At 37.4% G+C, this 16,504-nt stretch overlaps 1 protein-coding gene across 5 annotated transcripts in view; it reads right to left on the reverse strand.

Annotated features, from left to right (window-relative positions):
• Positions 1-16,504, reverse strand: part of scn1laa (sodium channel, voltage-gated, type I-like, alpha) — a 99,262-nt gene that overhangs the window by 56,966 nt on the left and 25,792 nt on the right. For 3 of the 5 annotated variants that reach the window (XM_068223345.2, XM_017357661.4, XM_073911757.1), the window contains 8 exons: positions 14,834-15,153; positions 11,427-11,545; positions 10,250-10,339; positions 10,029-10,157; positions 9,097-9,188; positions 5,113-5,328; positions 2,982-3,045; positions 255-396 (listed from right to left, as the gene is read on the reverse strand). In XM_068223345.2, the coding sequence (XP_068079446.2) occupies positions 255-396; positions 2,982-3,045; positions 5,113-5,328; positions 9,097-9,188; positions 10,029-10,157; positions 10,250-10,339; positions 11,427-11,545; positions 14,834-15,100 (1,119 nt within the window). In that variant the 5' untranslated portion in view covers positions 15,101-15,153. 5 annotated transcript variants of the gene reach the window in all.

Genomic DNA, 16,504 nt, shown 5'->3' on the forward strand with positions numbered 1-16,504 from the left:
ATTATAAATGCAGCTGCAATCACACTGATTACATTACAATTATAATAATAAATATCAACACTATTACAAATGTTACAAATATAAGTGTCATTGTAAAACAATAAAGCCTTTCTTTTGTGTTTATAGATACATTTATAGAACTTTTCTACATCATTAATAATTATAAACACAGTAATAATTCATTATGAGCATGGCCTTCAGAGAAAGTGTTACCAAATTTTTACACAAGCTTGCCTTACAAACTCAAAACACACCTGTTGGTAAAGATTCTCCCAGAAGTCTTGAGTCATCAGTCTGAACAAGGAAAGGAAAGCCCAGCCGAACGAATCAAAGCTTGTGTAACCATAATCTGGATTGTTACCTGCTTTTAAACACGTATATCCCTCTGGACACTGCCTGAAATGCACACGTGGCAGTGAGTGAGTGTCAAAAGTGCACCATGCAACTCAACCAAATGTAAAGCATACAATTGAATATCTTGCTGAACATTGCTTTAAAGGGGTAGTTCACTTAAAAATTCTAACTTACTTACTACTCAAGTGGTTCCAGATGTTTATGAGATTCTCTTTCTGATAAACACCAAAGAAGATATTTTGAAGAAAGCTGAAAACCTGTAACCACTTCCATTAGTGGGGAAAATATATACTATGAAAGTCAATCCGCTCGTTAGGAGGTGATGTGTTTGTGACGTATGTAATACTGTTTCCGGGTCCAAGCCGCCATTCGAGTGGAGAAATCATTCGTTTATGATCACGTTTTATTCCTATCACACATCAAAGTTAATTTTACATAAAATCATCGTGTACACAACAATCTCTGGGCTTGCTGCATATCAAATACCAAAAATTTAACAATTTATAAAAAAATGAATCACTTTCTGGCCATCGGATATTAGGCATGGACATATATATTGCTATCGTGATTTTCGAAAGTATTAAATCGCTTTGTAAACATTTATTATTACCATTTCATGAGTCTCCTCATTCAGTTGAAGAGAGTGCTTGGACCCGGAAGCCGCTTCGCGTGACGTCACACTTAACAAGCGGATGGTTACAAGTTTCCAGCATTTTTCAAAATGTCTTCTTTCGTGTTGAGCAACATAAGGGGTTGGAACCACTTGAGGGTTCGTAAATAGGGAGTAAATTCTCATTTGTGGGTGAACCATTTCTTTAAAAGGCTGGTTCACCCAAAAATGTAAATTATATCAAGTAACCTTATGTCATTTCAAACCCCTGGGACCTTTGTTCATCATCGGTACACAAATGAAGGTATTAATTTGACATATTAGAGCTCTCTGACCATCCATGGAAACCAGAAATCCATTAAAGCAAAAGACGATCCTCAAACAGTCCATATTTTGTCATTAGTCCTTAAAAAATTAAGCTCTTAAAAGACATTTGTGCGCCAAAAAAATGTAAAAACGGTTGTTTGCCAAGTAGTAACTGCCCATAGTAAATGCACACTCTGATGACCTGTGGAGATAGAGAAAACATTGGCAAACAAAGCTGTTTTTACAGGTTTTGGTGCACAAATTTGTTCTTGGAGCTTCATCACATTAAAAAGTCACACTCAATTAAATGATGCTTGATGTTTGTTCTAACTACTCTTTTAATCTGAGCTAATACAACACTATTCTTGAGGTTTTTTTGAAAAACCTAATGGTCTATATCAGCGGTCGTCAATCCGGGTCCTGGAGGGCCGGTGTCCCTGCAGGGTTTAGCTCCAACTTGCTTCAACACACCTGCCTGGGTGTTTTAAGTATACCTAGTAACACCTTGATTACCTTGTTCAGGTGTGTTTGATTAGGGCTGGAGCTAAAGTCTGCAGGACACCGGCTCTCCAGGAACAAGTTTGGTGACCACTGTTCTATATGCACACAGACTTTTAATTTTAGCCAGCCAGCCTCAGTGCTTTCGTTCGTAGTCTTTCTATTGTAAAATAGCCATGTTTAAGGTGTGATTTCTTTAAAGGGGTGGTCGAGAATGTAATTTTAAGGCTTGGTTGTGTTAATAAGATGCAAATCAATGTGTGCTCATGTTTCGCTTGAAGGAAATCATGTTATTTTTTCAGAAATTTCACTGATTATATACAGCTATTCAGCTAACATAAAAACGACTGGCATTTTTCCTAGTTCCTCTGAAAGGCCCACCTTCAAGTAACTCTGATTGGTCATGTGTTATAATGTGCTGCAATTCGCGGATCAATCGTGTCAATAAATGTTGGAGAAACATCACTAAACAGCCTAAAACTGGCAGTTCTAGAGCACCGATAGATGTCTTAAGTATTCACAAAACACGTTTAGTGTAAAATAGGTATTTATATCTGCATGTAGCCTAAAAATAAAAGACAAACTGAACGCATTATTTGTATAGTTTGGCCAATAGTAACCATTAAAATAGTTGCTAAATATCCTTCAAAAGTCTGAAAACGTATACATTTTATTAATAAATTAAAAGTAATTAAATACATTCATAAATTTGATTCCCTAAAGCGTGCATTACTAAACTACTGAAAAAGCTGACCCCCTCCCTATCATCAATGTATGATTCGCACACTGAAGTATGAGATTGAAAGTAGTCACGTTAAGCTTTCACCGGAAGTTTATCATTGGCTGAAAAATACTAGCTGTGCATATACCTCGTTGTTTTATGTTCAATCCACTTAAATTTATAAAAGCTAACGAGTTAACTTAAATTCCTTCATGTTGTCCGAACACAAATCAATTGTATGGAACTGGGTTATTTTATTTTGTACAGTGCAGTTTGGTTTTTTGGTTCCTTTTCTAAACATCAAGACCTCTGATTTCAACGGAGGAGGAGAGAGCTCCTGGATTTAGTCTAAAAAATCTAAAGATGAATGCTGACAGAAGGTTTTAGGGGTTTGACAATACATGGGGGTAATTATTACAGTATTTGCATTTTTTGGAGGGAAATATTGCTTCAACCATTTGAACATCAATGCTATTTACATATATAACCTACCCAGCATCGGTAGAATTTCCACAGATCAGTGCATCTTTTTTTCCTGGTAGGAAATATTGATTACCTACAAAACAAGAGAGATAATTATCCATGATTAAAGTTAATTGAATTTTCTTTCAGCTAAGTCCCTTTATTAATCTAGGGTTGCCACAGCGGAATGAACCGTCAACATATCCAGCATATGTTTTATACAGCGGATGCCCTTCCAGCAGCAACCCAGTACTTGGAAACACCAATACACACTCATTCACACACATATACTACGGCCAATTTAGCTTATTCAATTCACCTATAGCGCATGTGTTTGGACTTTGGGGGAAACCGGAGCACCAGGAGGAAACCCATGCCAACACTGGGAGAACATGCAAACTCCACACAGACATGCCAACTGGCCCAGTCGGGACTTGAACCAGCAACCTTCTTGCTGTGGAGTGATAGGGCTATTCTTGATCAATTTCCACCCAATGACCAATTTTAATATCCTTTGCCCCTATGTCAATTTTCCATCCTTTGTCCAACAACATGCAAACCAGTCAAATGTCAGCGATGCTGCAGACAGAATAACAGAATCAAAAATATTTTATGTGGAAGGCATCATCCTCAGTGAGCAGCCCGCCAGATGAGCTCACTCTACATGATAGCATTCCTCATCAATATAAAGTACTTTTCAATGGATATCAAATTTCCAGCCCTCATGAGAAAGGTGGAATTCCTCTGCCTCCTTCTCTCGAATGCTGGTGCTGATGCAAACGTGTATAATGCTGAATGATGTCTGGCAGAGGCACAGATACCTTACAGTACAAGTGCACATACAGTAGTCAGAATTATTACCCCTTCTGAATTATGAGCCCAATTTCTGTTTAAAGGACGGATTTTTTTAACACATTTCTAAACATTATAGTTATAGTCTTTTATCTTTAAATTAAAACTGCTAGAAAACTCATATTTTTAAGACTGCATTTTTAGATTCTTGATTATTCTGTGTTTTTCATTTTAGACTTGTATGCATGTATGCATATATATATTTATTATACATATATATATAAAATGTATGTATGTATATATGTATATATATATATATGTATATATATATACACACACACACACGCACACACGCACACACACACACACACACACACACACACACACACACACACATATATACATACATACATACATATATACACATACATACATACATACATACATACATACATACATACATACATACATACATACATACATACATACATACATACATACATACATACATACATACATACATACATACACACACACACACACACACACACACATATATACACACACACACACACACACACACACACACACACACACACACACACACACACATATTTATATATATATACATACATATATATATACACATATGTATATATATATATATACACACACACACACACATATATATATATATACACACACACACACACACACACACACACACACACACACACACACATATATATATATATATATATATATATATATATATATATATATATATATATATATATTTATATATATATATATATATATATATATATATATATATATATATATATATATATATATATATATATATATATATATATATACATATGCATTTATACACTTATACACTGGTGTGTTTATATACATACATATATAATGGTGTGTGTGTGTGTGTGTGTGTAGATATATATATATATATATATATATATATATATATATATATATATATATATATATATATATATATATATATATGAAAAACTCATTTCTAATAACTCATTACTTTTATCTTTGCCATGATGACAGTAAATAATATTTGATTAGATCTTTTTCAAGATACTAATATTTAGCTTAAAGTGACATTAAAGGCTTAACCAAGTTAATTCGGCAAGTTAGGGAAATAGGCAAATCATTAATGATGGTTTGTTCTGTAGACAATTGAAATTTTTATTTTTTTTTAAAATTGGGATTGGGCCATAATGACGAGGAATATGTCATAATTAGATGAACTGTCTATTAAACCAGTTAGGTAGAGGAACAGAACATCAGACAGATAGGTAACAATACAGATTCAGGTGAATGAAATTAAACTCACTTGGATTGTTAATGTAATCCCTGCATGTTTTGTTCTTGTAACATGCTTCCTTGTTTTCAGTAAAAGATGTCGAATACACACATTTCTGCTTTAGAATTCCCATGAAGAGCTGGAGTCCCACCAATGCAAAAACACTCAGGCAAAAAAGGGTCAAGATCATGACATCTGAGAGCTTCTTCACTGACTGGATCAGAGCACCAACGATGGTTTTCAGCCCTGTGGAGGACAGAAGAAACTATTATCATTTCATTATTTAAAGTGGACCTATTATGATCATTTTCACAAGATGTAAAGTAAGTATTTGGTGTCTCTAGAGTGTGTATCTGAAGATTAAAAATTTTAAAATACCACACAAATAATGTTTAATAACTCTTTGAAACTGACCCTTTTAGGCTTTTAGGCTTTGATCCTAATTGTGCCGTTTTGGTGACTTTGGCTTTAAATTCAAATGAGATTGTGCTCTTTTCAAAATAGGGCGGAGCTACAAATGCCTGTGTGTCAGCATAGCGGCAGATTCAAAACAATCTCTGTAAAAAAACTGAAGATGTCAAAAGTAGTGTCTCAGTAGAAGGAAGCAGTAAAACATGTACTCTGCTGTCAGATTGTTTGTCTTTTGTTTCCTTCCAGAAAACACAATTACAAAACATTGCAAAATAATGCCTTTACTTTACATGTGATTTCAATTCAGAGAATCACCTGCTCCACATTTTAGACAGCCGAAGGTCAAATAGGTGAAACAAACTACGCCATAAAAGAATAAAGGGCTCACGTAAAAGGCAAGCATGTTAATTTTCTTAATACAACAAATAAACCAAAAGACTGATAAAAATGCAGGATATTTTCTCCATATGCAATGTGTGGAAGGAAAGGCTATGCTTTTCAATGCAAAATGGAGCAAAATGGTGGTCAACCTAGTGGCTTCTGTATGTTTATTTGTCACTATATAAAAATAACAGTGATTTTTCAACTTATCAGATGTGAAAACATTTCACAGCAAATTTTCAATATTAAATCAGCAAAAATAAATCTTTTGTTTTAAAAAGTGAAGCTAAAGCACTGAACAAGTTCTCCGTAGATTCATTTTAATAGTTTGTTTTCCCCCACGACACAAACGGTAGGGACATTTTTGTGGGTGTCCCGGCTATCGTTCTGTTGACGTCAACCTGACGGGTTCCATAGCCACTGCAATTTAATACCCTCTCTCATGTTGTGCTCACACCAGATGCAGCTTGCGCGGATAAATTGCGCCATTTGAGTGTAAATAGACGCGTGAACATTTTGATTTTACTTCCTTCATTCGATCATCAAATTCAATTCATTTGCGTGTTAAATTCACTTCACAATAGACCCGGATTCAAGTAATGGATGGGGCTTCTGTCTGCCCGGTGACTCTAGTTTTGTTATTAAAGGGCTATGACACCACCTGTTTCAGCAGGGTGTTTTCATACCTCTTGTTTGAAAAAAGCCAGGAAAGTGGGTGAGACCAGCTTTGTTTAGGTGGGAGTGCCGAGTGGCGAAAGAGGGAAGGGTTTGCATAAAAAGGGGAGTTTCAGGACATGCACATGCTGATTTTCACAGCAGTGACTACGTTTACATGGACGTTTGTAATCAAATTATTTGCCTTGATCTGAATGAGACTATATGATGATTAAAGTGTTTTCATGTGTTGCATTTTGAATGTCCTTTTCATGATCCTGTTTACATGTTATTGCACATAATTTAACAGCACGCTCGCCACTATGTAATTTTGGGTGTTTCATTATTAATTCGTCGACTTTAACTGCAGTTTGGCACTTTTACTTACATTCAAGAACATTTCATGCATGCCCCCCATAACAAACAAGATATTGGATGCGAGGAATTGCTGGAAGAGTGTAGTTTTAATGAAATTTAATCGTATGGGAGAGAAAAAATAAAAAAACCTCCACATTTCTCGGTAGAAACACAGCCGTGTGTGTGTATACAAAATGCAGAGAAGATCCTACACAAAGGTAATAGTTTGATTAAGGTGTTTACATGTTTACACTCGGAGAGCAGCATTTACAGCGGATCTTTCAGCCCATATTATTATAGTGATATTAACGTTCTGTAAACTTACTAACTTAATCATTTTTAACTAATGTCTGTCTTTAAAAACTAAAAGAGTACTGCTGACAATATGAATTAACTTTGCCATCTGAATACTGTGCTCTTGTCATGGGGAAAATAAAACAAAACCTTTAGTGCGGCACATTTAAAAACGGAACCCAGATAACCCATGTGTCTGAATAATTATTCTTCTTCCACGTGTTTTAACACAATGTGGCGTCTCTCTGTTGTCTGAACACTGTAACAGGTCTTCGAAGCTATCATGCATATTAATGAAGTTGCACCTCATTCACTATAGAGTGTGTTGATTGGTTCGAACCAAGTCTTTCTCATAAATTAATGCTGAAAATTTAAAGACGTCATGCTGTACCTGCCGGTACAGTCAGCCAATCTTTATGCTTGAACTTAGACAAGGATCTAATCGCTGTGACATAGCTTCAAATCTTCTTTACAAACTGGAAGAATGAATTTGCTCGAAATAACGCAAAAACAACCAATTTTCACTTTTTTGTGAAATATCTGTGTCCTAATAGTGTTTTTAGCAGCATGGGACACATATATGGCTGTCAACATCTCAAAAAATGTGTTTCGTTGTTTTGCGACCCTTTAAATGGCTAACATTCATTTTATTGAGAGAATATCTGTGGTTTATGTGCTTCAGGAAGGCTGAAAAACAGCGTAGACTCTTTAGGCATCATATCTTAGTCCACTACATTATTTCAGAGGTGCACCCAGCTCTAAGTAATGTAATGTAAAGTAATGTAAATGTAAGGAATTAAGAGTTCATCAACTCCTTCAGAAACTGTACCTGGATGATGGAGGCTTTCAGCGGTACTCCTGACTGAACCAAGACCAGTTTAATGAGCTTTTGTTTAGTGTCTGCAGGAGGATTTCCCCTTGGGACAGCAACAACAGGTTCTACGTCATAATCAGGTCCCTACAAGAGCTGGCTCCTGATTAGTTAACGGAGCACAAATGTCTGCTAAAGTTCTGATTTTTCAACTCATTGCACCGCCTCATTTGCACTACTCGCACCGCAGGGTATCTATTTGCATATTTGCATTGACTTAACATGTAATTTACTCATGCTTGATGCTTCATCCACTTCTGGTGTAAACTCACCATCAATGTTAGTTTGCTACGAGGAAATGATGCCTAAATGAAAGCCCCGCCCCATACTCAATATTCAGTTTCAGTTAAAAGTACATCAACATACTGAAGTACAAGTCTCTGCCACTTCTGGTTCTCACAGACGTTAAGGGTAAGAATTGTTCCCTAATGAAGAAGTGTTACCCAGAAAACTGTAATCGTCTTGGGAAAAGACGATAGCTGCGTCCCAAATGGCACACTATACACTATGCACTCATGCACTATGTACTTATGCACTTACACACTCAACAGGATAGTATATGTATGTAGTGTTGTCCCAAATGGCACACTAATGTTTTTTTACTAAACGGAAATTCAAACCGTTTCCCTGATGACGTTTGACGGTTGCCAAATTAGTGAAATAAACGACCGAATTATCAAATAATACCTATCGTGAGTATTGCCGCATTCACCATCGGGAGGCGATATAATCACTCTCGTAGGAGAATTTTGCTTTCTCCATCCAAAATAAATAAAGTTATCCAACATGTGCGTCCGATAGCTCCGCCCCTTCCGCTACGTAAGCAAACCTGCGGTCGTTGAGTGCGTGAAGTGTCCATCATTACACACTTCACTTTAGCGGCTGAATGAGTGCATCATCCGGGTAATTAAAGTGCACTTATTATTTTAAGAGTTTTCAGTGTGAACACACTACTTACACTATTTATACTACAAAATGGCGTAGAATAGTGCATAAGTATGCGATTTGGGAAGCAGCTTCTGTTAGAAAAAAAAAGGAAATCTCACCTGGGACGACTGATATAGTTTTCAGGGCTCGAAGAACTCTGAATGCTCGCAGGGCGGACACGCTCCCCAAATCCACAAACTCTGTTACATATCTGAAACATAAAGAGAAGGAAAAATAAATTAAAACTGTCAGAATTTACATAATCATCCAGTGCATCACTTAGTGGGTTTCCACACAGGTTTCTGCATCATGTTTATATACACAGCAGCTAATATATATATACACATATACACACACACACACACACACACACACGTGTATATATGTATATATATATATATATATATATATATATATATATATATATATATATATATATATATATATATATATATATATATATATGTATGTATATATACAATGTATGTATATATACATATACATACACACACACACACACATCTATACATACAAAAAAGACTTTCCTCAGAAGAAAAAAATATATAGGAAATACTGTGAAAAAAATATTTTTCTTGAACTCCATTCAATCTTTACTTCATGAAATATAAAAATAAATAATAAAAAGTCAAAAATCAAAGGAGGGCTAATAATTTTGACCAATAATACACTCATTGGCCACTTTATTAGGTACACCAGTCCAACTGCTCGTTAACTCAAAGTTCTGATGATCACATGGCAGCAACTCAATGCATTTAGGCATGAAGAGATGGGCAAGACGATTTGCTGCAGTTCAAACCAAGCATCAGAATGGGGAAGAAAGGGGATTTTAGTGACTTTGAACGTAGTATGGTTTTTGGTGCCAGACAAACTGGTTTGAGTATTTCAGAAACTGCTGATCTATACTGTGATTTTCACACATTACCATCCCTAGGGATTACAGAAAATGGTCTGAAAAATGGTCCAACCCAGTACTAATAAGATGTAACTGATAAGATCTAGCTGGGCTAAATAACAAACTTGTGGTACTTACGCCATGACTATAACAATAAAATCCAACCAATTCCACGGATCTCTGAGAAAAGTAAAGCGTCCCACACAGAATCCCCTGGCGGTGATCTTGACCAATGCTTCTAAAGTGTATATCCCAGTGAAGACATATCTGTTCAAAACAAGAGCGTCAGTTCCTGCATTCAGCAAAGACAGGCACAATTTCTGAAATAGAGTTGGAAAGCAACAAATAGATGGACTTACTCTACACTCTTGGCCCAATCCGGGGTTTGTGTGTAGACCATGAACGCACAGTTCGCCAGAATAGTGCAGATTATAATAAAATTGAACAAAGTGAAGCTTGCTGTTAAGGAAAGTTAGTGACAGACAGACATATGGTGGATGCAAACCTTTTTGTTCATAGCTAATCATTTAATTAATAATAGATCATTGATCTATGGTAGATACTTAAACAGGTCAGTTTTAAAGGAGACCTATCATGCAAAAATATAGTACAGGGCTCAACAATAAGGACTGCCCGGTGGCCCGGGGCCAGCGTGAAAGACGCTCGGGACAGTAGACAGGATTGTTACTGGCCCCTTTCGGCCAGTAACGGTGAGCATGCTATTTTTTCATAACATGATAACAATAAGTACAGCGAAAAGCAACACTAACTATGAGGCTAAAAGAAAACGTCAGTTTCTAAAGTCTGGGAAGCAGACAATTACATGGGTACGAAAATAAGAAACTGAAAAAAAAACGGAAAAAAAAAGTTGTCGGTTTGGCAAGCCATTTTTATAAAAATTATTCAGAATTGCAATAAAATACCAGCACATTTTTCATACTGCTCTTTCGTTTGCATAAAATCAAACTAATTTTGCTCATTATACATTTATTAACATTTTTTAAATGTTTAAATTCTAGATATCATAGACATTCATAGACATTATTTTGCCACAATATCTAACATATGTGGCTAAGAAATAGCTATTAACTTTTTTTTTGTTTTGGTGGGGCCAGTGAAAATTTTGCCAGGGCAAGTAAAAACCTCAACCACTGGCCCAATCGGCCCAGTAGAAAAAATCCTTAGCGTTGAACCCTGTAGTATGTTACAATTTTACTATTTTTACTGTATTTTACCTATTTTTCTGAATTGATGAGCATAAAAGTCTTCTTTAAAAAACAGGTTATTAAGCAACGTTCTTTAATGTGTCTCTTTAATGATATTTAGATTATACTTCCTTTAATCTAGTGTCACATTTGTTACTGACCAATGTCTACAAAGTTTTAGATTAATTTGTGGCAGAAAATGTATTTATACAAACTATGTGCAATTGCCATTTATCAACAAGTACAACAAGTGCCACTGCTTTAAAGGATTAAAACATACACATATGAAAGACAGTCACCATTAGTGTGTTTCAGCACTTAAGAAGGATATAAATGTACCAAAATCTGAATTGATATTCTCCTCAGAAGGTTGAAGGAACTGAAGATGTACAAGGCAGGAGTGGCGTTGAAACGGTAGATTTCCTTTTTTTTGCTCACAACTATAAAAGTCTAAACAAAAGGGAGACAAACCACATAAATGCATACACTGTAAAAATGAGACACACAAGGGAGACAGATATCAATTAACGTAAATTCTTAACTAGGTTCTTTACATAATTAAGCAAATCATTGTATAGCAGTGGTTTGTTCTGTAGACAATAGAAAATAAACATTGGTTACTTCTTGTTGATAATATTGAAACTTCTTATTGATAGGGCTGGGCGGTATATCGGGGATTGGGAATTTATCGATATGATTCCGCAACGCGATGTGGGATTATCCAATATTGTTCATATCGATATGGTTCGAGGAGCACACGTACGCATTCTGCTTGAAACAGACTACTCCAAGGTAGCACGCGAGCTTCACTTTCACAAATGTGTGCATGTGCAAATGAAAGATTCACTCCATGAGTCATACAAAAGATTTGTTCTAAATAAACAAACCGTTTAATAACGACCCATCACTGACGCGACATGGAGGAACATGCAGTGCCGGTGTTGTATCGAAATCTGACTTCCGAATAAATCTGACTCCACCTCGCAAGCACGCATGTCACACAGCACCTGCAGCTGTCACAGCCTCATAATCATTTTCATCCGCTTATCTGGGGCCGGGTCGCGGGGGCAGCAGTCTTAGGAGAGAACTCAAGACTTCCCTCTCCCCAGACACTTCCTCCAGTTCCTCCGGGGGGATCTCATGGCGTTCCCAGGGCCAGCCGAGAGTCATAGTCCCTCCAGCATGTTCTGGGTCTTCCCCAAGGCTTCCTCTCGATGGGAGATGCCTGGAACACCACCCTAGGTAGGCGTCCTGGAGATACCCGAGGCACCTCAGCTGACTTCTCTCGATGTTGAGGAGCAGTGGCTCTACTCTGAGCTCCTCCCGGGTAATGGAGCTCCTCATCTTGTGCCTCCACCCTACAAAGGAAACTCATTTCTCTCATGGCTCCTACACTCTGGAATAGCCTTCCTGGTAATGTCCGAGGCTCAGACACACTCTCCCAGTTCAAAACTAGATTAAAGACCTATCTGTTTAGTAAAGCATACACTCAATGCATCACCTAGCGGGTTCCACACTGGATTCTGCATCTTGCTTATACACTATGAACAGCAGCTACGCTAATTATTCTCTTTATTCTCTATTTTCACCTGGGGATACTCATCCCGAGGTCCTCAGATTATGCGGAGTCACTGATTGGATCCAAGACCAGCGACGTGATGATCCCAAGGATTCCATATCCGGGACCAGGCCATATCCTGAGCTGCTGCTGCGCTGATGGTCGTGGGGAGTGGAGAACATGTGTCTGATTCCAGCGACGCTCCAGGGACAGACGAGTCTTCGCTGAGGCCATCTTCCAGCATAAACCACGGCGAATGAAGTTCTGCACAAGACTTTTGGCCAGCGGAGAAATTAAAATGGTCGTGCCCAACTGAGTCTGGTTCTCTCAAGGTTTTTTTTTTCTTCACTCCCATCAGGTGAAGTTTTTTTTTCCCTCTCCGCTGTCGCCACTGCCTCGCATGGTTCAGGATTGGTAGAGCTACGCATCGATGAATTTGCTCTTCAGTGTTTGAACTCTCAGTAATGATTAAATCACACTGAACTGAGCTAAACTGAACTGAACTGAACTTAAACACTAAAACCTGAACCACACTGTTCCAGTTACTGAACCACACTGTTCCAGTTACTATGACCATTTATGTGAAGCTGCTTTGACACAATCTACATTGTAAAAGCGCTATACAAATAAAGCTGAATTGAATTTAATTGAATTTCAGCCGCTTGTATCTGAGATCTTGTCCTTTTGGTCATGACCCAAAGCTCATGACCATAGGTGAGAGTAGGAACGTAGATTGACCGGTAAATTGAGAGCTTTGCCTTTGGGCTCAGCTCCATCTTCACAGCAACGAACAGGTATATCGACCGCATTACTGCTGCCGCTGCACCAATGCGCCTGTTACAGCAGTTTATCAGAAACCTCTTATCGATAATTTCTTCCACAATTGACAGCAAGAACGAACATAGAAGCCTTGTCAAATTGACAAGCAGCACCTGACAATGTTCAAAAGAATTCAAAACGCCAAAAATGGGGCAATTTTTACCGCATTTCGAAAGTGAAAACACCTCATTCTCCGGTAATAAGTTTAGTATTTATTACACGACGGTCTCTTCTTTACATTCTTCTTCACGTTATAACACATTTAGCTCTGCGATCTGCTCTGTTATAATGACTGTTTACATTTATATGCTTCACCAGCATTTCTTCACAGTACTCTGAAATAATTTTGTTACTTCTAATATCTAGTCTATTCATTGTCATCTCCTTATTTAATGCCAATAAAACAAGTTTAGTCAAAACAAAACAAAAGAAAAAGTGTAGGATTTTTTACATGGAGTGAAAGACTTCTCTTTAGATATCTTCAATATGTGCACTGTTTAATAATTGTGCTCAATACATGTAAATGTGTAACTAAGAAAACATATACAGCTAATTTAACGGTTTATACAAAATAAATAATAATAAATAAATAAATAAAATCACACAACTGTGATATACAGAATCATTTATAACAACACTGTAATTGTGACAATAAATACTGTGTGTTTCATATTTACATTTATTGTGGTTCTTTTCTATCCTACAATACTTTTTGTTGTGTTACTATTTAAGTGTGCTCCTATTTTGTCCTGACAATATAACTCTGTTTTCAATGGTTCTGTGTACTTTGTAATTTGCACAACAGCACAGTAGAGTATACTGTGTATAGTGTTAAGCAGGAGAAAAACCTATACTGTATTTTATTTGTCAAAGATTTTGTGCAGCTGCTTATTTGTAAACATTGAGGGGAAACCCCTGTGTTTGTTATATTTTGCTCAAAAATGTTTTATAAAGTTTTAATAAAGGTTTTAACTCTCAAGTAACCATTTATGGCAAAATATCGGATATTTTTTGTATATCGTCATTCCTCCTACAAATACCGGGATATGATTTTATTACCCATATCGCCCAGCCCTAATATTGAACCTAAAATGTTTTTTAAAAAACAAAAAAGCTTTTATTCTAACCGAAATCAAACAAATAAGACTTTCTCCAGAAGAAAAAATATTATCAGACATACTGTGAAAAATTCCTTGCCCTGGTAAACATCATTTGGGAAATATATGAAAATAAATAAATAACTGGAGGGCAAATAATTTTGACTTTAACTGTAAATAATGCTTTTAATGCCAGTGTTTATGTGGAGCATTTAAAAGTCCTCTAAAATACAAACAAACAATAATACATGAATGCAAACTCACTGTGTGGTTGCTGTAGAACTGGTCCAGGTCCTCCAGCGGTGTAGACACCAGTCCTTTGGGAACTTCTCCGTATATAAACGGCAGAGTTTTCCCGGCCTCCAGACCGCTGTTGGGTTTCCTGCTACATTCATTGTCTTTATTTCTCTCCTCCGTGTTCTTGGACTTCTTGGCATTCTCCTCTGCGATCCGGCTCTCGATGGCCTTAAGGGACTCGCGGGTGAACTTACGGAGACTTTGAGGTCCTGGCGGAGTAAACATATGCGCCATTTTCTCATCCTGAAGCTTCAGAGTGATCCGCTACACGTCTGCATGAGAAACAACTGGCGGAGGAAGAGAGAAGGAGGCAGTCAGAAGGACAGAAACTCATTACATGTGATGGGGAACTGTATGGTTAGTGTTACACCAAACCTATCTAGAACCACAGCGAGGAGAGGAAAAAAAAAATAAGAGCATCTGCTGTAAGTGATGGACACACCTACTGTACTCTGAAGAGTACTTGATCTGAGCGCTTGATGAATCAGTGTTGTGTATATACAGTCATTATTATTATTATTATTATTATTATTATTATTAATGTCACTTTCAGCTGAGAACTAGTATCTTAAAAAATATCTAGTCAAATTTTATTTACAGTCATCATGGAAAAAATAAAATAAATTAGTTATCATAAATGAGTTATTAAAACTTATGTTTAGAAATGTGTTGAGAAAACCTTCTCTCCATTAAAAAGAAATTGGTGGGAAATTATACGGGGGTGGGGGTTAGCTGACTTCATTCGCGCATCAAATTCACATCAGAACAGACGCGGATTGGCGTGATGGGCAGGGCTTCTGTCTGCCCGAAGACTCTAGCTTCATAGCTAAATGGCTAACATGGATTTTATGAAGAAAATAACAGTGTTTATGTGCTTTATGAAGACTGAAAAACAGCGTCGATACGTTTAGGGTCGTGTCTGAGTCCACTACATTCTTTCAGAGGTGCATCCAGCTCTGTGAGCTCATAAACTCCTCCAGAAACTTAACCTGGATGACGGAGGCTTTCAGCGGTGCTTCTGACTGAGCCAAGCCGAGTTTGATGAACTGTTGTCGTGAAGGCTGGAGAATTTTCCTCAGAACACCGACTACAGGTTATACGTCACAATCACGCCCCCACAAGAGCAAGCTTCTGATTGGTTAACGCGGCGCGAACGTACGCTGAAGTTCAGATTTTCGAAATCGAGAGATTCGCACGAAATGCTCGTTAAGTTCATCAAACGCGCAAAACGCTCAATTCGCCCCGCGCAATTTGTGTCATTCGCACCGCGCCATTTGCACGTATCTCGCCGCAGGATGTCTATTCGTGCATTTGCATTGACTTAACATGTAAATCACTCGCGCTTGATGCACGTGCCGCGTCTGGTGTGAACGCAGCATTAGAATTAAATGCCTAGCAGTTACACATACCCATAAACACACACACACACACACACACACACACACACACACACACACACACACACACGCGCACGCACACGCACGCACGCACGCACGCACGCACGCACGCACGCACAGGGCTGCGCGGTTAATCGAAAAAATATTGCGCTCTTGATTAGACCCTGTACACAATCCTAATTCAGCTTTTCTACGATTCAGCTAATTTTATTTTCTAGGTCAGGAGAGAAGCGTGAAGGCG

The sequence above is a fragment of the Danio rerio genome, chromosome 9, assembly GCF_049306965.1.
Source record: "Danio rerio strain Tuebingen ecotype United States chromosome 9, GRCz12tu, whole genome shotgun sequence".
NCBI classification, from domain to species: domain Eukaryota; kingdom Metazoa; phylum Chordata; class Actinopteri; order Cypriniformes; family Danionidae; genus Danio; species Danio rerio.